Here is a 25,203-nt window from a genome sequence, read left to right on the forward strand (position 1 = left end):
GACGGAGCCATGACAGAGAAGTCCTGCCTCCTGGGACCCACTAAATGCAGGTCCCTGGCTGATGGGATGTGTAGCATACCTTTCCCGCCAAATCTAGGGCTGGGCTGATGTAATCGGGGAGAGGCAGTCCCTCACATAACCCAGCTCCCACTATCATTCTCACAGAAATTTCTAAAATACTCCTTCCAGCATTCCCTTATTTTATTTTAGCTCAAATAATTTCATTAATTTTTCATTCCATTCACTTGGCTAGAGGCCCCTTATTTAGCCCTTTTCACCCATTTCCAAAATAATTATCTAAAATTAACATCACTACATTTTCTCTGCTTTAACCATTCCTTACTTACTTTGATCCCATTCTTTGTAGTTATCTTTTTTTCCCTCTATATAAACACTATACAATATATTTCTCTTGTCCTCATTTTTGCACCAATTATTCTCTCTCTCTTTTTCTCATCAGCAGCTTCTTTTCCCATTCCATCAAGTATCCTTTTTCAGGCTTCCTATTAGCATAACTTTACACACTTTGATGGCACTCGGTCACAATTCTTTTCACTCCATTCCAAACAGCTTCCACTGTTCCCAACATCCCATCAGTTAGAAGGTCCGTGCATATATTGACACAAACCCATGGAAATTAATCAAAATATTGGAGTGCATGTATATAAATCCCTTTATTTTAAAACAAAGATGGGAAGCCAGTTATACATGTGCTGGATTATGAATCAAATGTCCAGAACATTAGGAAAGCCAGAGTATTTTTTACTTGGGCAAAATGCCATTTCTATACTAGATAGTAATTAAATGTTTGCATTTTTTCTAGTACTATGAATAGTCATAAATGCAAATCATGCAATTTTACATATTTATAAATGTATTTATTAATAAATGCAAGCCATAAATTTTATTTTGATAGCTTTATAAAATTTAACATTTCTTTAAGTCAAATTATTTTTAAAAGGTGACAGTAACACTGAAGTATTAGAGTTGGTCACACAGTAAGCCAGATGTTTAGAGTGGATTTGGCATTTTTATCCACCTATAGAGTCCTTTCCAAGGACCTGGCATAGGCAGATATTGTTGTTTGATGGTGTTAAAGGATGCAGGATATAAGCTTTTCCAAGTAAAGCTGCCTTTTGCAATTGACTGATGGTGATTTTGTCAGTGCCAACAGTCTTCAAGTGGAGCTCCAGATGTTTTGAGATTGCACCTAAGGCACCCATAACTATTGGAACTACCTTTGCTTTCTTTTGCCATAGTCATTCTACTTCTATTTGCAGGTCTTTATATTTTGTGGTTTTCTCCAGTTCTTTCTCTTCTCTTCTGCTGTCTCCAGGTTTTGCAATGTCCATTATCCAGACATTTTTGTCTTTCTTATCAACAATTGTTAAATCTGGGGTGTTGTATGGCAGGTGCTTATCTGTTTGAATTCTAAAGTCCCAGAGCCCTTTAGCTTCTTCATTTTCTATTACTTTGTCTGTTTTGTGGTCCCACCAGTTCTTGCTTGCAGGCAAATGGTATTTCTTGCAGATATTCCAATGCATCAATGTTGCTACTTTGTCATGCCGTTGTTTGTAGTCAGTCTGTGTGATCTTCTTGCAGCAGGCAACTAAATGGTCCACTGTTTCTTCTGCTTCTTTGCAGAGGCACCATTTGCTGACTTTTGCTATCTTTTCAATTCTAGTTGTATATGCCTTTGTTCTTAATGCCTGGTCTTATACAGCCAGAATTAGCCCTTCTGTCTCTTCAATTTTCTTGCTCTTAGCCATCGTCAGGTCTTGTTCTTGTCTACTTTGCCTGTTAGTTTTTTTATGTACTGGCCATGTAATACTTCGCCTTGCCATGTCTCTTTTCTATTCTTCATCTGGTCTTTGGCCAGTTTGGTTTCTTTGTAAGCCTTCACTAAGCCTTCATGGTGTACTAGTTTCAGTGCATCTCCTTCACTGTTCTTCAGATATTGTTCCAATGCCCTTTTTTCTTCTTCAACTGTCTGGTGTACTTGCAACATTCCATGCCCACCTATGCTCTATGTAAGTAGAGTCTGTCAATGTTGCTGCATGGATGAAGGACATGATTCATTGTCATTATTTTTCTGGTCTTCCTATCCAAGACTTTTAATTCAGCTTGAGTCCAGTCCACTATTCCAGCTGTGTATCGAATTACTGGAATTGCCCAGGTGTTAATTGCCTTGATGGTATTTCCGCCACTGAGTTTGGACTTTAAGATCTTCTTCAGTCTTCTGATGTATTCACTACTAAAATTCTTCTTGACTTCAGTGTGCTTGATGTTGTCAGCCTGAAGGATGCCCAGGTATTTGTAGTAATCTTCTTCATCCAGACTCTTATTTCCATTGGGCATCTTGATGCCTTCAGTTTTCACTATTTTCCCCCTGTTGATGGTAAAGGTGGCACCTTTGTCCAGTCCACTCCTTTGCAATATCTTGGCTGTATATTTGGACAGTGTTGAGCAGCAATTCCATTTCAGATGATGTTTTTCCATACGGCTTCAGATTGTCCATGTAAAGGAGGTAGGTTAATCTGGCAGAAGTTTTTGATGTTTGGTAGCCATGGCCTGACTTGCTCAGTATTGTTGACAGAGGAATCAGTGCAATGACAAACAGCAGTGGTGACAGTGAGTGTCTTTGAAAGATTCTTCTCTTAATGTTAACCTCTTCCAGTCTATCACCATTGACCAGCAACTGTGTCTTCCATTGTCTTCCATTGTGCCATTGATCTTTGCACAAAGCTTCTGATGTTCCTACTGACTCCTCTTATGTCTAGGCACTTGATTATCCAGTCATGTGGTAGGGAGTTGAATGCCTTTTTGTAATCAATCCATGCTACATTCAAGTTGGTCTTCCTTCTCTTACAGTTTTTCCAAATCATCTTGTCAGTTAGGAGCTGATCTTTTGTCCCTCTGTGTTTGGGCAGTTTCCTTTCTGCTCAGATGGAAAGAGTTTGTTTTCAACTAGATGCTGTTGGACTACATCGGCTACCATACCAGTTAGCAATCTGAAAGTTTTTGGCAAGCAGGTAATTGGCCTGTAGTTACCTGGTGTTGCCCCTTTCACTGGATCTTTCGTTATCAGGTAGGATTTGCCAGATGTTAACCAATCTTCAATTTCACCTCCTTGTAATATGTTTGTTAAACTGCTTGGCAATGAGTGGGTGCAGAGCAGTCAGATATTTCAACCAAAAAATCATCCAGTTCATCTTCATCTGGTACTGACCAATTATTGATCTTCCTTGCCCTTTTCTCCACCATTTGTGCTGTTATTACAAGTTCTTTCATTTCAGCTTCTTTTTATTCTTAGCCACCTCCTTTATCCAAGCTGCATTCTTTTTGTATTTCTTTGGGTTGTCCCATAGCTGTGCTCAGAATTGCATTGTTTCTTCTCTGTCAGGTGTTGACTGGTTTATTGCAGTGTCTCCATTGATGGATTGGTAGAAACGTTTCTGATGTGACTGAAATTGGAGATTATGCCTGTAGTGTGCAATTTGAGCTTCATATCTGCTAATTTTCTTGGCTATGGCTGTTATTTGCTGCTTTATTATTTCCAGTGCTTCCATGATCTTCCTTGTTTCTAGGTGATATTTCTTGATTAGGTATTCTTTGGTCTTTTTGTTCTTCAGCTTCTTTTCTTTCATCTGCTCTACCTTGCTTGCATCTGATCTTAGCATGCTGATCTTATTTTCCAACCAGATCTTCCACTTCAGTGGTGCACTGTTTGGCTTTTTTTCTTGTTTGTGGATTTTGTATTCAAGGTATTCAGTTACAATTGCAGCCATGCTGTACATCAGTTGGTTTGTTTCTTGCAGTGAGCTGGTGTTTATATTTGATATTACAGTATTGGCATCATTTAATACTGGTGCTAGCTATTTCTTTGTAACAAGCTTCAATGCAGGCAACCTTATTCTGTTGTTTTTGTGCTGTTCTAGATGCTCAATTATTCTTTGTTTCAATTCCTGTTGTTTTTTATTTAGGGGGCTTTGTTCTTTCTAAGGAGAAGACTCTACTGTTTGAGCTACTTCTGGCTTCAATTTCTTTGCCCTGGGTAGACTTTTGCAATTCTTTCAATTCTACTTCTGTGAATACTTTCTCTTGTGTTATAAATCGACATTGATGTGCTAGCCTCTGTTCTGTTATTTCTGATTCTGGATGTTGTTCTTTCCAGAAGTGGTGCATTCTTTTCAGATATCCTCTTCTCGTTGGACTTGATTTGTAATAGTAGATCATTATTTCTTTGTTTTTAGTCTTTATATATTTGTGACAGGTAAACAACTTTTCTTCCAGTAGTTCTGGAGCTGCTGGCCCTGGTTGCTCAACCAACAGTCCTGTAGCTCACTTCTCACCAGATGTCCAGGAACTAGAACACCTACCGTGGTCCTTGTTGACCTGGGTGACGACCGATCCAGTATAGGTTTCTGTAAATTGTGTCTCACCATATTGTTTATAGGAGAGACACTCTTCATCTGGCTCCTCTGAGAAGACCTTTCCAGTATGGTTGTACCACTGGCATAGCTCTCATCCTCCTCAGAGCATGCAAGCCCCACAACCATGTCAAGGTAGTGCCTCACTGGGGGTGAAGGTAGTGCCTCATGGGGGACTGTAGTATTATTATTATTATTATTATTATTATTATTATTATTATTATTTACCACTTTAGTCTCAATGACTCTAACTGGTATACAGTTAGAGCAATAATATACAATATACAATATATTGATACATAATATAAATATAAACAATAAGTATAAACAATAAATTAAATATTACAATTTTACATAGAAATAAAATAAATTCAGTTCTCAAATCAGTATCTTTATCAGTATCCAAAGTAGCTGGTTTTACAAAATAAACAAATTGAATGTAAAATTTTAAAATCCAGTTAAGTTGTAATCTTTTAAATTGCTTTCATTCATCTCAGAACTAATAGCATCAGCTTTGAGGAAGTTGAATCAATTCCTCTTAGTTTGTCGGTGGGGCCTCATCATGAGTTCTGCAATATTTTCTGCAGTAAATCCCAGGAATATTTCAGTACCCTTGGATTCTGAAGGGTGGGATCTTAATTTATCCAGAAAACTTTTTAAAAGATTGAAAAAATTCAAATAGACGTTCCCATCCCTACCCTAGGATTTACTGCAGTGAAGATTGTAATTCCTTTAAAAACCTGATAAAGAGCCTGAAGGGTTTAGGATTAGGGTTAGGATTCTCTGGCCAAACTATACAGATCTTGGTCCTGACTGTGTAATCCTGAGTGTATCATATACAGCTGACTCTGCTGTGCAGGGGTCTGAAACAGTGTTTCCAAGCTTACTACTTACTGGTTTATATATCACCTTTCTGTTTGAAATGTGTGCTTTATGTAGCTTATAGTTTAGAATTGCAAAAAAGGACAGAATACCTATAGAAATATGGATTTCTTTTAAGCATAATCCTTCAAATGTGCTTCATCACTTCTCACTTAAGTAACCATGGACTGAGTTGGTGGAAACTTTGATACAACAAGATGAGAATATAAATACTACGTTGGCTGAGGAAGACTATACCACTCTATTTTTTATGCTAGCCACCTTGAAAGAAACCCTCCCACTACTTAACTGTAAGAACTAGCAGTCTATTTTCCTCTCTGGCTACAGATGTGTGGATGTATTGTCCATAGGCAGCTTGGAAACTAACTTCTTAGCCCTGCCTTACAAAAAACAAATAAGACAACCTTTGAGCTAGCAACTTTGGGAATGTTATGGTTGGTTCTTAATAGAAGAACATTTCATTCAGTTTAAGTAGTGATATCGGATAAAAACACTGGATCTGTTTGCAAGACAAAACCATAATGAATGCCAATGGTTCTTGGAAGATATTCATAACTTTTTTTATTACATAAACTTATATAACCATGCAACCTGGTTTCTGATATACTGGTTGGAGGTGGTAAGTATAAACTTGAAATTAGTTAGAAACTCCCATCATCATAATTCCTAATAAAATATAGCCATTTTTAACAATTCATTGAATTTTTGTCTCAGATCCAACAGACCAGATGTCTTTCTTCTGTAGAGAAATGTGGGTCACTCTGGATTTCAGTGTGTCAGATTAAAAGGTATAGCAGCAAGGAACTGGAACTTTTTGAGTTGCAGACCATGGGATAAACTTAGAAAAAATAAATTCCACATCCTCTCTTTATGAGAAAGAAAGGGATTATTTAAGTGAGAATATTGTTTAAAGTGAAAAACCTGAAGCTTTCATGATAATACAATTGTTATAATGAAAAGGACAAATATCTGGTATCTTTCTTAGGCATAAAAAGTCATGTGCTGAGCTGAAATTACTTAACCTGTATGTAGATGTAAAAACTTAACACAATATATTTGTTGAACTTGGCAAAGTTTTACCATTGCGTTATTTGGAGTAATAGCAGAAGGAAATGAAGGATGGGTGTGCATTGCCAAAATATCGTGTACAGCAGACTGGGAAAGACTTATATTTTGGCACAGTCCACACATTAAAAATAAATATTGACCCTAGTTGTTGTATAATTATTGTGTAGGATATATATTGCAAACTCCCGGCTAAACAATTTGGAAGATAACTGGATTCTTTTTTTGCCAGCATATTAGCCATGTCAGGGGTTTTTTTTCCTTCTGTATGGCAATTCTATTTCAGTCTGTCAATACATGGAAATATTAAATGATATACAAGTAATCAAGTGGTTCATTTCCATATTTTGTGCAATTCACACATTAACAACAAGAAGAAACACATGCAGTGTATGCTCTCTAACTATGCCAATAGCATTTTGGAGTGATGCTTTTGCATATCTAACCAGAAGGAATATATCACTTCATCTCATGTACTCTTATGCATTCTGGCAATGAATAAATGAAGTTAATAGCAAGTTAAGGAACCCTGCCATTCTATATTATAGAAGCTGCTTCCTTTATATAACAATATAAAATTGTCTGTGTTTCAGAATGTTGTACTTAGCTTTGCAAATTGGGCTGTTATCTACAACTGCACAGCCCCTTTTGATCCCTTCATGGATGAATGAGGAGATTTGATCTATTGAATTTTCCCGGGTGTTTTACAAATTAAAATTCTAAAGGGACTTCTTCTGAAAAAGTGTGGCTAAATGAATTGCATTCATTCCTGATACATAGGTAGGATTGCCAGATGGGAAAATGTGCTAATGTTTTCTAGCTTGCAAACTGCAAGTCACTTTAACTCTCATATGAAGCTTTGGGATAAAACCTTGAGTTATGGGAACTTATGTAAAGCTCGTATAGAGATGAATGATATGCACAAAAAATATGTCAACCGATGAAATGATGACAACTCTAATATAAAGACTGAATATTCCAAATTATTTTTTCTTAGTTACAGAAACTACTGGATATGGGAATCCTTTAATATTTATTGTTCTATTTTAGTCCTTCTATTACAAAAGAAATGTAATCAACTGGTATGTATATGCTTCTACATTAGTAATCATATTAACACAGATTGGTTAGATTCTGTAAAATTTATAAACAAGTTGATAAATGGATCTGTCATTCTCCTATGTCTTTGCCCTTTTGGAGATGACTAAATTAAAATGGATTACATGGTTTGATTTTCATGGAAGTTTAGTCCATGCATGACAGTTTTAGAATCACATACTTCCATGACTGATGGAGCTTTTGAGTTACTTGTTGATTATGCCCTTGGTAGAATTCTACAGAATATTCTGTATTTCTTGTGAGAAGTGAACAGAAAAAATGACACAGAGAGTTCCATTGAGGCTGACATTAAACTAACAAATGCATGCAATCATACCTCTTCTGTATCAGGAGGGGGTGAGAAAAAATTCAAAATTGCCCTGCCTTAACTCTCTTAAGTATAAGAGGGCAGGGGGGGGATAAAACCCCAAACCTCTGTCAGGCTTTCAAGATTTTACAGCCTACATCAATCAGGTTTTAGTGTTAGCAACAAACAGTGTATGACTGATGAGAAGAGCCATAATCTTGTTTCTACAGCATGAGTTTTACCATAAATTTTGGTTTTAACATATTTTAATTAATATTTATTTATTTATTTATTTTAATTAATGTTTATTCTGTTTTTACTGTAAACTGCCCAGAGTCACTCCACAGTGAGATGGGCGGTGACAAATTTGAAAAATACTTACATACATACATACATATATACATACTTGTAGTGTCTGTTTTCTGACTTGGTCTACCTCAAAGAGCTGGCATATATTAAGCATGGGGCAATGCACAGTGTATGACTGTTGAGAAGAACCATTATCTTGTTTCTACAGCATGAATTTTATCATAATATTTGTTTAATATTCCAAGATAGCTTAGAAGAGTTTAAAAATACAATATTGTTTAATCAATAATAAAAAGTAAAAACTTTTTTTAGAAAAACAATCAGCTTTGAAAACAAAAGTAATCTTTGTTCCAGGCCAATTCAAATGCCTTTTATTTGCTTTTGGCAATCTATATATATCTATATAGCAAATATATATTGCCTATAGTAACATGGACCAGCAATCCTGTTAAAGATCAATTTATATAACGTTCTATGATCACTATGCTAAATTTCTTTTGAAGGTCATCATTTACAGTCTTGGTTGCAGAGAGGAAGAAATGATAGGACACAGTGGAACTGCACTGAATTTTGCTAAGTCTTGTTTATAACATTTGGGGGAAAATTGAATCATTATTAAGTTTACCCTCAAACAAGGATTTATATTTTCTGAATGAATTCTAATACCCACTACAATTCAAAGGTAATATTATTATCTTTGATAAGGATGTTAGTTGTAAAGCACATGTTTTGCACACAGAAAGTGATGGCTTCATTCTCTGGCATCTGCAGGAAGGTCTAGGAAACACTGTTGTCTCTAATCTTAAAGAACGTTATCAATCGGAATTGAATGAACTGGCCCAGATGGACCAATAGCCTGTCATGATAAGACAGCTTCATTTGTAACATAGAGTAATTATTCTGTCATATGTGCAAGACTACAATAGTATTTGAACCAAAATCTATAGAATATAAATCTGGCACTTTAGCTGGTAGGTCCGTCTAACAGCTATTTAACCTCAGTGAGCAAATGTATGCCACAAAAGTATTCTATTTCCAAATAGAAACCAAGGACTGATTCCAATATTATGTGTGAACTTTTACTATCACAACAGGACGTTTCCTACTGCCCGTATAACCTGCATATACACCACATATATTCCAAAGTCCTAGCTCTTTCCCTGTTAACTGTGCACAAGCAGTCAGTTTTTAATATAAACTTTTAACATATAAGCTGGTTTGGCTCCTGAGTTGGATAAGTGCTGTTTTATTGCACTCATAACTGTATTCATGATTGTGGGAGTTATTTTGAAATCTAGAGTCTATCAGGGCAGGAATGCCAGTTAGGTCAACAAGCAATTGCCACTTAGCAGAAAGGCTGAGAGCAACAAGCATAAGGGTCCATTAAGTTGTGAGAACATTTGGAAAAAGAAACACCAGATTTTAACTGCAGTTAGTATAGGAGGTACTACATTCTCATATTGACAGAGAGCAAAGAACTGCTTAAAGTGACTTCATTCTAATACAAAAGATTCTTATCTAATTGTGCTACATCAAGTGTCATCATAGTTTTTGCCAAGTTTAAGCTGGAGTAAGCTGACCTTAATGGTGTTTTAAATATGAATGGTATTTTAAATAAGTTTAGTTTACTGTTATCTTTCTTGGACACCAATTTTGATGGAAAAGGGAGATGAAGTCATTTAATATTTAATGTTATTTGGTAAAAGTTGGCTCATTATTAGCTAATCAAACTAAAAATGGTATCTTTGTTAATAAATTAAGCACATAGCTGGCCATGGTTGACCTTGAAAAACTAAGCAAAGTCAGACTTAATTAGTACTTGAATGGGAAACACCAGGAAATACCAGACTGTAGGCTAGAAAGAAAGGCAATCTATTTCCATATTGCTGTCAAGAAACTGACATGACTCTGTTCATGAAAACACCAGAAATCAAGTTTGTCTCAAAGGAGACTACATTTACTAATGAATAATGTAAACTAGAAAAAGAGAATTTTTTGTTCAGTAATTGCATGACCTTAATTATTAGCATAAGTCCAGCTTATGCTAACTGTTCTAGTACATTGTAATAAAGAGTCTCTACTAAGTTTAAATTTTTAGAAGTATTTAAAGTACATTCTAGAGCAAGGGTAGGAACTTGAAAAAAATGTCCTCTTTAGGTAAAAGTTGACAGGATGCATTACATTTAGTTTAATATTGTTGCAAGAGTTTAAATACATAAATGGTGGGCCACTGCACATTTCCTACAAATAACAGGATTTAAACAAGAGCTAGTGAGCTTTAACAGCTGTTGTTAAAGGAAGAGTGAGAATTAACTTTGTACTGGAAAATGGAGACGAGTAATTGAGTAAAAAGCCTCTGTTTGAAGAAACAACATTTCTATTTTGATGTTCTTAAGATTTTTCCCCAGTATTTCTCTATTTCTACTTAAGAGGGTTTTTTTTATTGCTAAGTATGTTCCCAAGTGTTACTCATCAGCATATCTCACAGGCCCAAGATCCAGCCAATGAACTCTATGTGGTCTCATTGTCTTACAAGTAAACATTTTCACTAAAATGTAGCTAATTTTCTTTTGAATCTGTGGGGCAGCACAAGTTAATACCTTATATTACTGTGATGTTTATTAGTACAGAGATGAACCAAATGTACAAAAACCTACAAAAATATATAAATGTGCAAAAACCTCAACATAAAAAAAAAAAAGAATGTCATGAAATTGATGTCTTTTTTTTTTCATCTGAATCTATTAACAACTCATGTGCTATTAGTTATCAGCCGATAGAAGACTGGAATAATGAACACCTATTTGTTAACTATTATTAGCTCATCTATAGTGGGAAAACATGTTTAATATGGCTGTGAATAACTTTTCCTGATAAAACACTGTTTTCTCCCCACTTCATTGCTATTCTTTTGGAGCAACATGGCTACTAAAACTGTATTAGCTATTTGATTGTACTAGCTGAAAAGCAGACCTTAAGGATATCCATGTGTAGAAAGTAAGGAAGATAATCTTGTAAATATTCAGGAAGCACTACCCAGGGCTGATACATTTTTAAAGTCCAGAATAACAAGATAACATTAAGAAGCAGCTCAGGCAGACACCTCCCAAATTTACTGAAGCATGAGAAGGAACAGCATAATCCAACTTGCAAGATTATAACCAATCCCAATAAAAGTAGTTTTAGCCTTCATGTGGTGTTGATTTCCTGGTCAGGTGTACCTAATGGGACTGACACCTGACACCTAGTTCTAATCTATTTCTGAGAGATATAGGAGTATCTTATGTAAAGGCTTTGTGACCAGTGACAATATATGTTTGTCTTTTCAGATCCCCAGCTCAAGGGCATAGTGACCAGGTTATATTGCAGGCAAGGCTACTACTTGCAAATGCACCCAGATGGAAGTCTCGATGGAACCAAGGATGACAGCACTAATTCTAGTAAGTACTTTAAGAAACTATTCGTTACCTATGCACAGACACACATACACACAATGTAGAGGTAACCATTCCAAGATGAATATTCATCCATCATCTGTATGGCTTCCATGTTTTTTATGGTTCTTGATGTGCCATTTTATTTTTAAAATAATCTCTGTTTCATATCTGAAGAAGAAGCATCTCTTAAAGAGAGTTACTGGAGGCCTACTCAGCTTAACAAAAATAGTTTCAGGTTTGTGTGAAACACTTGCTCTGTTGACTTGAAATTTATTTCTGCTACCTGGTTTTAGGAAGGTCCTCAGAAACTGAAAAGAGCCATCCCACCCTTTTACCATCATTGAGTTAAACTAGTGAGTGCTCTATTCCTGTCTGCCAAAGACTGGAGAAAACTTGTAAGCAACACTCCAGAACACATTCCCTCAGTCTGAATTCTTTAAATACTGCTTTCTTGATCAGCAGTCTTTGCTAAAGTATAATTCAGGGAGACTTTCATATAGTGGCCTGAAATCACTTAAAAACAAAAAAAAAAGTAGGTACTGCCTAAGAATCACCATGAATAGAATGATCACACAGTGCTATCAACTTTTCTTTGAGGTTCTAGGTGTTTTTGGGGATGGGAGAGAAGAAGGGATATCATTTTTATTTTTTGTGTCAAGATTTAAAATTTCTATTTCATTTCTTCTGAAATGGCATGATTTGTGGTATCTTTGGAGACCAGAAATAAAGGGGAAGAGGGTCAATCCACCATTGCTCTTAAGTTCTGCACATCTATATGCCATTATAACTGCAACAAAAAAGAATCTGTGCTATTAGAATTTACCAGTCTTTTTCTAGTTCTTTTCATATATATTATCAAATGGTTGGTTTGATACTATTTGTATCAAATTTGTATTTGTATCAATTTGTATCAATAGTACAGTTTGTACTATTTTCATACATGATGCTAGAAGTGACTGAACCAGGATATGACCAAAGCTCAACACTTTAGGTCTTAGGTAAAGAATTCTCATATAACTGCAATCCTTCTAGCTGTAACATGGGGATTATAATACTGATTGTATTATGGAATGGTTGTAAAGATTACTGGGTTATTTTTTTTCTTTGAACTTCCTGAAGCTGTTATATAAATGCTAAGTATTATGACTGCATGTCTGTAAAAGACATTCTTCCCTTATTTCTAAAGTTTCAGGCCCCTTTCCTCAGGTTTTCTCTTGCTTAATGTACGATATTTGTGAATATGGCATTTCTGAATACTAAGTTTGATATTCCTCTCAAAATGTAGCATATTCAGCACAGGCAAATTTACCGATTGATTGATTGATGTAGCCCTCCATCTTGTAAAAATGTGACTCTGGGTGGCATACAATAGTAAAAACAACATTACAATATCCCCAGAACAAAACAACACAAAATCAACGAAGATAACAAACACAAAGTCAGGGCACATCAGTATATCCTTCACCTCCCAAGATGCTTTATCTAACATCCTGGCCCAAAGCCTGAGGGAACAGACAGATCTTCAAAGCTTTCCTGAAGACTAACAGGGTCAGGATCAAATTTCTGAGGGGAGATAATTCCACAGGGCAGCTGCCACAACTGAAAAGGTACCTCTCCTAGATCTCATCAGATGGCATTGATTCAAGAAAAAGATCTGCAGTATGCCCATTCTATGGAGCATATAGGACAGGCAGAAAGACAGTCCCACAAATAACCTGACTGTAAGTCATGAAGGACTTTATAGGTAATAACTGGCACTTTGAATTGCACTTGGAGACCAAGTTCACCAAGTAGAGATGCCACACAGGTGAACCAAGGTGGAGAAATTCTTTTGTCTATGTAGTTCTTCAATAACCACATTGTTGGTTTGCTGTACTATTTTCATACATGATGCTAGAAGTGACTGAACCAGGATATGACCAAAAAAAAATACAAATGTATTTATGGTTTCCAAATCTGTCTGGCATTAATTGAAGAGTTTCTGAGCTAATTTAAAGTTCCGTCTGCACTAGTCTAAGAGTGTGGTTGAACTTGGTCACTTTATTGTTGTCCTATAATATATTCAGAGTTAAAATTGGAGCACATGACTGGGTTTGCAAGTCAATATACTGTAAATGGCTATGGTGTGGTTCAGTGAATGGGTGAACCTCATGAATGTAGATTCAATAAGCCATGGCTTAGTGCAAGAAAGGACTTCTTTTTTTTTTTTTCCCAGTCTGTGGGAGAGAAATTTGGGTTTTCTTTTTAAGAGTGCTAAGGTTTTGCTCTTAACCTCTCCCCAAATGTTCCTTTCCAAAAAAACAGACAAGTCCAAACATTTCAGCGTCACAGACCCTGGGAGGGCTTTGATTACCACAAAGGGGCTGCAAAGAACACATTCAGTTCAGAGGCCGAGAGCTGCCTCCAGCAGGTTCTATGAACACCACCTTCATAACTGTGAATGGGATTTCAGTTATTACCTATTTTTTTCTATCATGATAAATAGCGTGTATAAAATGCTGTAAGCTCTGTTTATTATATCAACAATTTTATTCATGGCTTGGATGTCTTTATTTGGCTTCCCTGTGATAGGTCTTCTTTATTTTTACAGCATTGTTCAACCTCATACCAGTGGGACTTCGAGTTGTTGCTATCCAGGGTGTAAAAACAGGCTTGTATATAGCCCTAAATGGAGAAGGATTCCTTTATACATCAGTAAGTAGTATACCATAGCAGCTGGTTTTAAGCGGCAGTAAAGCCAATCCACTCATAAAAAATTATCTTGGGATTCTCACAGAAAAGACAAATTCAGATGATGCATTTTCATTTTAAAAGCTTGAAAATTCATATTTTATTCTTCTATATTATTTTATTCAGATAAAAATGGAAGGTGATAGGTTTTCCCTAAGAAAATCTTTGTCAGGACTAGGATAAGAAAATCTGTTTGATAGGCAAATTCCAAACTATATTGGAATACCAATGTTTTCAGTGAAAGGGATATAATCACATGCTTAACTCTTCTATTGAAATCAATAAGATTCTAATGTACCTCACTACATAATAATGTTTCAATATTTTGAGCAGAATGATTTAATAATTGTTTACAATAGGTTACAATTTGGAAATACATTAAAGTGGTAATTTTTAAATATAAAACATGCACACTGTTTTACATGATTTATTATGTTTGTGTACCTATCACATGCATATTTCATTCTATGCTTTTTTTCTCTTGGAAGCAAAATATGAGGTTTTATTTATTGTATTGACTGTTAAATTTACACCTCTCCTTTCTGTTCATATAAGGCTGCTTACAATAATAAAAATATCAAAACATATACAGTATGGTTAATGTAATTCAAATAATTAAAATCAGTATAATTAAAATCAGTTAACAGTTTGAAGGTTGTCAGAACAGAAATATGTTTTTTCTAAATCCTGGGAAAGTTGGGAATGGCTTCCACAGCTGAGAAGCAACAGAGGAGAGGATCCTCTTCCACATATTAGATCAGTGATGGCAAACCTTTTTGGCTAAGCATGTCAAAAATTTGGAAAATGCCTAACTTTACTCTGCTCGTGTGTCATTCTCCCTTCCCCCTGAACGAAAGAGAATTCTTTACATATCCATTTATTTTTTTAAAAAAATACAGTGCAGTCGTGTGGTGCTATGTATTATATAAAGAAACATCAAATAATTACAAAAATGAAATACAAGTAAAACAAACTCAGTTTCTTTGGTAACTCAAACAGGGAGAATTGTTGGGTGTTGGTGAACACTGGTGCGTCACCCAAAACATCGTGGTGTGTCATCTTTGACATGCATGTCATAGGTTCACCACCACTGTACTAGATAGATAAGAGTGGGGTCATCTTGTTCTGAGTTCATAGTGGGAAAGCAATTCCCTCAGATACTTAGACTCTTTTAAAAGTCAACATCAGAACCTTAAATTGTGCAGTTAGCAAATAACAGTTAGTGCAGATCTTTCAGTGCACCATATTCTTTCTCTTCCTCACCCCATTTAGCAGCCTGACCACTGTAGCTGCCATTTCAGGGCACTTTTAAGGTAGTCCTGAAATCAAGGCATGGATAATGATCATTAAGTCTGATTGGCTCAGGAAGGGTCACAGTTGGCACATTAGCCATATGTATGCAAAAGCACTCATCCCAGCTGTCGCTAGCAAATCTGGTGACAGCTGAAGGTCAAGAGGCACTCATAAATTCCAAACCTGCTCTTTCGAGGGGTGTGCAAGTCCATGCCAAACACAATTTGCCTCAACCTCCACGTCCAGTTTTCTGTTACCAATAACACCTCATCTTATCTGGATTTAATTTCAGTTTATCTTAATCCAGCCTCATTATCAAAATTAAGCAACATGCAAGGGTACTAATTGCTGCCTTGGAGTTTGATGACAGAGAAAAGTAGAGCTGGTCTCATCAGTACACTATTTGCAATTACTCTAAAGCTCTAGATGATGTCTCTTAGCAGTTTCATGCAAGGCATGAATAGAGCCTTGAGGAACACTATAAATCAGCAATCAAGTTGTTGAACAGTATTCCTCCAGCATACCTTCTGGGTATATTTTGACAGAGAGGATCAGAACCATTGCAAAACAGTGCCCCCAAGACTCAAAAGCCACAGAGAGATCCAGGAGAACTAGCAGGGTTGCACCCTACTCCCAATTTCCAGTTTAGGTCATCCACTGAGATGACCAAAGTAGGCTCAGTGTTACCTTACTAAAAAAGGAATAATTGACACTGGTGTCTAGTTACAAATATCTTGCCTGATATCTGTGGGCAGCCCTGACCATGCTGAAATCAAATACATGTTTAGGGAGGAACCAGCATTGTGGTAGTAGACTTATATGCTCTCAAACGAGAGAAAGCAGGAGGAAGACAGTTCTGTTCACCTCCTATTTCCATTTGGTCAACAGAAACCAATGATGCTGCCTAGATTCCATCCTTAATTTCTGTTTAGTTATGTAGATATGTGTTAATCTCTACCACTGAACTAAAGCTGCTTAATTTTGAGATGAGGGTGTCTGTGGCCAATTATGAACATGGCACCATATAATTGTTAATCTAATTAAAGTTGTATGCCCACAGGAGTCTTCTGTTTAATGGGTTCCTGCACCGTGTACTGTGGATCCTTATACATGAAGGTCTTCTCTGTTTAATGATACAGACACAAAAGCCAGCTTCCAGCTGTGCCTGCCCTTTCCTAGTACATAATATATATTTTAAAGAATATATCCTATTAGAAAAGATGCATATTTCTTTATGCTTTCTACACGTCCTGCCTAAAAATATATGATGAGTTGCCACTGTGATGATTTATTTCATTTAAAGGAATGTAAAAAATAGTATGAAGCTCCTGTTATCCTTAATAATAATTTGTTTGGCATCGATGAGGATGTTCCCAAAGTTAATTAGGAGGAAATGTTCTAATGACTTACATCTCATCAGGGTAAAAATTAATCTTGTACAGCATCTCTCTATTATACATTGAAGCATGACATATAGGGTCTATGTTTTCTGTACACCACTAGAAGTATGGCATAAAGGAAGCAAAACATAAAATATATATTATTTCAGTTGAAGGCATGAAATGTTACCTCACTGTTAGTTTCTTTGTTTCATTCAATAGTATTTGCTGATCTAAATGTTGGTCAATATGTATACATTTGTGTATTTATATGTACTATTGTGATTATATTTAGTCTTGGGCATTTTCAAGATGGTTATTGGACTGGCCTGCATTTCTTAAAAAGAATGGCTCAATTATAATACCTCAGTAAGGTAAAAATAAATGAATGCTTTTGTAAAGAAGAATTGGCTTGCTTTCAACAATTGCACTATAAATATAAAAATGTGTTGTGGCAAGGCCCAGCAGGTAAAACATGTCAAAACAGAGCTGAACATTAAACTGAGGAATGGAACACATGTTACAAATAAGATGCTTTTTTATATCCATGTTTCATTGCTGCCATTTTGATTTTAAATGATATTATTTTAATATTTCAGATGTAGAGTTTGCTATTTAGAATTTAGTATGTGGAAAACATAGGTGAAGTAGCATATCTGTTGGCAGCTGCTATGTATTTGTTGGTGGCCATGTACTAAAGGGCTAGCATAGGAGGTCATCTGTCAGTTCTGAAGGTCATCTGGAGTGAGGTAGCATCAATAATAAATGTTTTTAAATGTTTTAAATAAATAATGCACTTTCCATGAGGCTGCCTTTGAAGACTATCTGAAACTGCAACTAGTCCAAAATGCAGCTACCTGATTATTGATGGGCCAGTCCTGGTTCAGTAGCATCATACCCAACTTGTGGGAGCTATATTGGCTACCAGAAGGTTTCCAGGGAGAACTCAAATTGTATAAAAGTCTATAAAAGCCTATCTGACCCTGGTGCTTTACTCTTATGGGCCTGCCTCCTCCAAGTAGATTCTTCAATCCTCTGCATACTATGCAGGAAGCACTCTTGGTAAATTCCCTCTTCCCAGCAATATGGAGAAAGCCTTTCTCTATACTGGTGTCTAGAATTGTCTTCTCCAAGCTGAAAACGCCCCCATCTTTAATAGCATTCTTAAAGCAGGTGAAGTCCATCCTCGTTTTTGGAGCCTTTGGATGATAGAGGAACAATGATCATTATTTTTCCTGGGGGTTTAACTTATGTTTTTAGCAGTTAGATGACTGTGTGGCCCTATAGTTTATGATGATTTTAGTTTTTTAGATTTTATAGGTGTGTTATTTTTGTGACCTACCCAGAGTCTGGGGAAATGGATAGCATACAAGTGATGTAAAACAAATAACAGATAGATAGATAGATAGATAGATAGATAGATAGATAGATAGATAGATAGATAGATAGATAGATAGATAGATAGATCGACCTACCTACAGGAATTAAATACTTTGATGAGAACATAATTCATAAAATGATAGTAATCATTGAAATGTTCCATAAATCTCCATGGATACTATAATCTTTTTGTGTAATGCCATTATGGTGCCTTTTACACAATTTCCTTCATCTTTTATTTCTCAACAGATAGATGTTTTTGTATTGAAATATCTCTCATTTTTAACCAAATGAAAATGAAAATCTTTCCACAAGAATAGCATCTGGTCTGTGAAAGCTCAAGTCATGAAAAATGTGCGATCGTTGCTTAAGCCCTGAAAACATTTATTATTAGAGGCGATCAAAATCTTGATCTTCACGTTAATGACTGTATTTGTTTTATCTGCATACAGCTTAAAAGGGAAATATTCTGAAAGAGCACTGTCTTTTATTGTTCACACATGATTTCCCTTTTTCTCCTCAGGGATGGATGATCATGGTTTGAAGGAACTTTCATAGTGCTAGAAATGGTGAAATATTGCTCTTTGAGAAAAAAGTCATTTTTCATTATAACAGAACAATTAATGTAAGTTAGAATCTAGTCAATAATTTTTTTCTTTAGTGGTTATTTAAAGTTTCTTTGCTTAAGCCTGGGTTTTAATTACTATTCCAAGCACTTTCTTGAATTCAGGGCCAAGCTTCAAGGGAGTGAATTTTTATTATTGAATATGTTATATTCAGGAGTACAAGTCATCTTTAGTTATTTTGGTGCTGGGCAAGCATTTAGTGACCAAGGGCAGCATTTAATATGAATGTATTTATTTAAAAGATTTATATAGCCACCCATGTTATGGACCATAACTCTAGATGGCTCACAGAACAATAAAAATATAAAAACCACAACAGAAACTCTTGGTGCCCCAAAGGCAACACCTCCCCACACATCCATATTCATCTATCCTGGGCTCCAGTGTCACTCTGGCATCAATGCTTGTGTGAAGAGTCAGCTCTTCAAGGCTCTTGGGAGCAGTATGTAAATTAGATGGGGCCACACCACACATGTAGCTGAGGTCAGCTTTTGATGGAGTTTGGAGGGGGTTCTTTATTTTTTTTTTTTTTTTTTTTTATGATGTGCCTATTTTAGGTATATTCTCACATTACAGCTTTCATGTGGTTCCTGCCTCAAAATGGCAGGAAAGAGTAGCATAAGTTTTTAGCCATCATAATAATGTAATACGTATTTGTATTCATGGTCAGAGAGAGCTCTGAAGGTCACAAAACAAGAGCCCATCTTTGATCTATGCCAGTGTTGTCCAAACTTGGCCACTTTAAGATGTGTGGACTTCAACTTCCAGAATTCCCCAGCCATCTTAAAGTGGCCAAGTTTGGACGACACTGATCTATGCAGTGTGTAGAAGCCATAGAATGAATTCTCATCACTTTCAGTGAATGAATAGGTAGTAAGGAGTGGGTTTCTCTTGTGCATCACTGCTCACTTGCTTACTCTTGGAGCTCTTAAATTCAGTTTCTGTACTGCTTGTTGGGAAAAAGAGCCCTTCCCAGTTTTTAGATCCCTAGCCCTCATTCTCCCACTGGCTCCATTTTGTCTAACACAAGCACTTATCTCTTCCTCTGATCTCTACATATTTACTCTGTCTCCGGAGGTTCCAGCAATGTTCATTGAGGAGTTGGAGCAGGGATATGTGTGTGTGTGTGTCAAAATCAGCAAGCTGGCAGACAGAGCATCATGATGGATGTCAAGGTTGGATGCACATTCAAGAGAGTGGATGCTGCTAAAAGATCCCTAGTTTCCCTAGATTCTACCTTTCTGCTACAGACTCAGACTTTTTCCAACAAATTTTACTCTATCACACCTTCCTAAAATTCCTACCAGTTTGTATCAAATTCTGACATAATCCTCTTCCATCTAGAATGTTGCTGAGAAAATTTCATGGTTGTGTGATGTAGTCACACAAAGTCGAGTCTAACTCAAAGGGAATCTTAATTTTTACCTGACAATTTTCTGGTTGTTGTCCCGGTCAGATCAAGAATGGCTGTCCTTTCTTGTTCCTTTGGCAAGGAGCAGTAGGAAATCTAAGACCAGTGAGAATGGAAAAAATCAAATCATACTTCATGTCAGTTATGGCAGACAGGACTGAAAGCTAACTGCACAAACTCTGCATGATGACTAATGAATATTTATAATGGTTTTGTTTTGGAGATATATTGTTTAAAATTGAATGGAAACTGAATTCCTAATCTATAAGAAAATGTCAATCAGCATAAAAGCTGAAATAAATATTTTGCAAATGTTTACAGCTTTTGTAAATGAATCTTCCCTTTTCAAAGATATTTAGAGCAGAAAAATCTGCACCCAATTCTCTGAACTCCAACTGAAGTATTTATTGCATGACAACAGTAACCACAGTACACTATGTAAGAATTTCAGGTGATCAGTGGAGAGTAAATAGCTTCTTGAAGTCACATAGCTAAATGCAATTTATTGTATGATGCATTGTGTCCATTCCAATGGGTATGTGATTCTTGAATAGCTGAGAAGGGATCTCTTTTAAAACCCAAAGGAAATGTTGAAGCAGATGTAAACAGTATGGAATTGCATGGAAAATGTAAGGGGTTGCTCTGTGTGTATGTGGGTGTGTGTGCACACACGCTTGCAAATAATACATGAAGACTCTGTATTTCCTCTCTCTATTCCACTAGAAATATTCACTAAAGGAATATCAGGTCTTACTAGTATTGAGTTAGGAAATGATATTATATTATTTTCTGAATACTCCTGAACTGTGAGAATTTTAAGTATAGGAGATTTTTAATATCCTAGTATTTCCATATTGTCATATAGGGCATCAGTATTTAAAGCTTGTGTTTAAACTTATCTTGAAAAAACCAGCTTTCTCCCTGAGGGAAATTCATACGGCTGGAAACAATGCAGAAGGAAAAAAAATGAGACTAAAAGTAATCAATATTTTACAGGTGATGTTCTATTATATTTAAATCAAAGTCAGAGAACGTTTCATCACATTGTGAATCTTTTATTTAAAGTTCTGAATGCTCATCCTTTATTTAAAAAAATTAAAAAGTCCTTTTAGTCACAATCGAGAGTGCCATGCAACTAGTTATTTTAACCCAGGAGGCTCTATTTCTCAAAACATAACCTTCTATCAACACCACCACTACCTATAAGTCAATCATTTTGGTTCATCTGTATAGAATCTTCTTGTCTGAAATCTAAGTTACTATTGAATGGTATTTGTGTTGATGTCAAATTCATTATGTTTATTATCTCAAAATGGTTTATCCCAGTTAATTAGGTATTGTTTATATTTTTAATACAACACTGGCAATGTTGAGCAATCACTGTTTGGGACTAATGGCTCATGACTTGCATATAGAAATGCTCCAAATTAAGACCCTCAACATCTCCAGTTCAAAATAATCTCAAGCAGTAAGGCTGAAAATGACTCCTGCCTGAAATCTTGGAAAGTTGGTCTCATGATCAAACTAGAATCAGACACTTCCATTTGTAACTGCAGCTCTAGTAGTTTGTAGGTGGAGGTGAGTGAATATTGGTAAGAGTGCCATGGATCTTCTCAGTTAACATAAACTGATCCTTCAAGAAAAACTGAAACACAGTTTATAATTGTGATACAGTTTTAGGATGAAATTCTCCAATAATTTCCTATATTGTTGGTTTCTAAATGGAATTAGTCCTTGCATGGCTACAGTGAGCTATTTTAGTTAGCCAAGAAACAGGTTTTGTAAAAAAACCCAAAAGGAACATTTTTTTTGTTATGCAGGTTAAACTAATGGTAATCAGCTTCTAAAGGGATTGGGAAGCAACATTTTGACCAGTAAGCAGCATTTTATATTTCAGAAGGTACATTATAGATTTTTGTTTTTCTTCCATGTAAGCCTTGAACAAGGCCTTTGAACTTATCTTGATCATTGATCAGTGGATTATTCTAGGTCTGGCAAATTTTTGATTCTTGACTTCTCTTCAGTTTTATTTATAATTTGTGTTGAACATCGGGCTCTTATTGGCCTAGTTCCGTAAGTACACTCACTCTCTATGTAGTTATTCTTCTATGTTTGGTTTGCTTGATATTTCAATGGAATAAATTCGTAAAATGTTAATACTTAGCTACTTGTGTGCCAAAAAGAAATTTTGATGGGTCTGCTGTAAGGGAAATAATGCACTTTGATTTAACATTTCAGTACAATTCACTCTGGGAGCTAATACTGATGAAAATATTTTGTTAGAGACATTAATAGCCAAGGCTTAACCTGTTATTCAGGTTCATAGAAAGAGGAAACTGAAGTCGGCAAAAGATCCTGATTTTGCAGGATTGGTGTTAATGAAGTTCAGTGGAAGCAAATTTGCATGCTATTTCTGCATTTGTATAGCCCTTCCAAATAACTCCCTTTTTAGAACTTGCAATCATCCACACAAAATCTAGCATTGTTTTAATGTCTGAAGCTGGGTCTCCAAGTGTAAAATGAGACAGGTCCATAATATACTTACCATTGAATGGCAAAACTTTTCAAGATTGCTTTCTGAAAAAATTGTGTAGATCCTGAATACATAAACTTTAAATCATTAATACTGAAAGATTGACTCATATGATTTGGTCTTGTGAATCACTGTCGTTCTTTTGAAATAATATCTTAAAGTATATAAATAGATTTATGGGGATATTTTTTTTTAGTGTCAAAGATATCAATATGTTAAATTATGATCCAAAACTTTAAAATTTGACTGCCTCCAGGTTTTATTTTTTATTAATTTATTTTTCATTAATTTAATTGTATTAATTAAAACAAGCAACAAAAAAAAGGAAAATAAAGAAAAGGGAAAGAAATATATTTACATAAAAGAAACTTTACATTAGAATGAAGGTTGAAGTAAAAAATAATGAATATAAAAAAAAAATTTTAAAGGCAAAACAAACAAAAGGAAAAAGAAAAAAAATTACGGAAAAAGAAAAAAAATTACAGAAAAAAAGCATTCTAGTAGCGCCCCTCTTCCGCCTTCTTTCCCTCAACTGTTAATTGCTACAGTACTTAAATATTTTTATTCTATGCTTTGTCCATCTGCAATTATTGCTCATTTCGATTTGTTTAAATTATTTTTTAAATGGTTAGTCTTTGTCTTCAAAAACCATGTTCGAAGTGTTTTAGCTTGCCTTGCTGTGTAATATGTTGCATATATGAGAACCATTCCTGCTTCAATTTAGTTAGGCTTCTCGTGTGTGTGTGTGTGTGTGTGTATGTATGTATGTATGTATGTATGTATTTATCAAATTTATACACCACCCATCCCACTATCAGTGACTCTAGGTGGCTCATAAATAAATATAGAAACATTTAAAAAACTACAAAACAACAATTAAAAGACTACAGACAAAGTTAATATATGGAGAGAGCATCCTCAAGGCACCAGCCACACCCAGTGTTGGGATCCCCAAGCTAGTTATCAAAGCTAAGTCTTAAGACTCTTCCAGAAGGCCAGCAGAGTGGGGGCCAACCTCACCTCAGGGTGCAAGCTATTCCATGGGTTGGGGGCGATGGCAGAAAATCCATGCCCTTCTTGCCAGACCGGGTGGGATGGGCCGAAACTGGGACAAGGCAGTTCCTCAGGTAACCTGGGCCCATGCCATGAAGGGCTTTAAAGGTCATAACCAACACCTTGAATTGGACCCGGAAGCAGAGCAGCACCCAATGCAGTTAATTTTTGTAGTTACTTTTTATATTGCTGTGTATTATTCTTATTCTTACTATATTTTCATCCCACCTTTTTTATATATAACTCAAGGTGGTGAACATACCTAATACTCCTGCCTCCTATTTCCCCACACCAAGAACCCTGTGAGGTGGGTTGCTGAGAGTGAGTGACTGGCTAGCCAGCTTTCAAGCCTAAGGGAGGCCTAGAACTCAGCCACCTGGTTTCTAGGCCAGCACCTTAACCACTACACTAAACTGGCTATATATATCAACAGTTTCCCCTTTTTCCGTTTCTGTAAAACGTGTTAAGAAATGACAATTGCCAATAATTAATAATAATAAATAAATAAAACAGAAAGATAGGTCTTTTAAATTATGAATACTTATTTTCAGATTCAAAATGTCTAACATAGACATTTTATTATCATTAGCTGATAATATATATACATTGATTCTTTCTTAGTATTGCAAACCATAGTACTGGGAACAGCAATTTAGCAAGGAAGTGGTACAGTGGTACCTCTAGTTACGAACACCCCTCCTTACGAATTTTTCAAGATACGACCAGCTCCAGCCCCAAAAATTTACCTCGACATGCGAACTCTGCCTCGAGCTACGAACCGGATCCGCGGCCATTTGCCCTGCTGCCACGCGGTCGCGGCTTCCTGTGGGCCAGATCGCGGTAGCAAGGAGATGTTCGGTGAGGCTTGTGATGTGTTTTGTGGCGTTTGGAAGGTTTTTGGTGTGCTTGTCAGCATGGCTCCAAAGAAAATGCAGAGCAGGCTGGCAACTGACTTTAGACAGGTTTTTCCCCAGAACTGAGCCTGCAGCTAAGAGGCAAAGAAGAGAGGAAAACCCTGAAGGAGATCTCCCCGATGTCCCTTTGGAGGGGGACTCTCCCTCCAAACAATAACTGCCTCCCCACCCCATTCTCCCTCTTCATACTGTGCTGTACTGTACTTTTTTTCATGTTTTTGAGGTTTAAAAATAAAATTGCATATGTTTTAGAACCGTTTAGCTGTATTTACATTGAACCTTATGGGGGAAATTTACCTCGGGGTGCGACCAAATTCAGAAGGCAGATTAGCCGTATTTACATTGAACCTTATGGG

The 25,203-nt window shown here is 36.1% G+C and overlaps 1 protein-coding gene and 1 pseudogene across 7 annotated transcripts in view; one reads left to right on the top strand and one right to left on the bottom strand.

Annotated features, from left to right (window-relative positions):
- Positions 1–25,203, top strand: part of FGF14 (fibroblast growth factor 14) — a 303,346-nt gene that overhangs the window by 200,349 nt on the left and 77,794 nt on the right. For all 7 annotated transcript variants that reach the window (XM_088136479.1, XM_088136478.1, XM_088136480.1 and 4 more), the window contains 2 exons: positions 11,421–11,531; positions 14,119–14,222. In XM_088136479.1, coding sequence (XP_087992605.1) covers positions 11,421–11,531; positions 14,119–14,222 — 215 coding nt within the window. The remainder of the gene's footprint in view (positions 1–11,420; positions 11,532–14,118; positions 14,223–25,203) is intronic.
- On the bottom strand, positions 1,032–1,769 carry LOC148216433 (uncharacterized; annotated as a pseudogene).

This window comes from Python bivittatus, unplaced genomic scaffold (assembly GCF_059951505.1).
Source record: "Python bivittatus isolate LINGU-HERP-01145 unplaced genomic scaffold, Pbiv_v1 ctg000060_np1212, whole genome shotgun sequence".
Classification (NCBI taxonomy): domain Eukaryota; kingdom Metazoa; phylum Chordata; class Lepidosauria; order Squamata; family Pythonidae; genus Python; species Python bivittatus.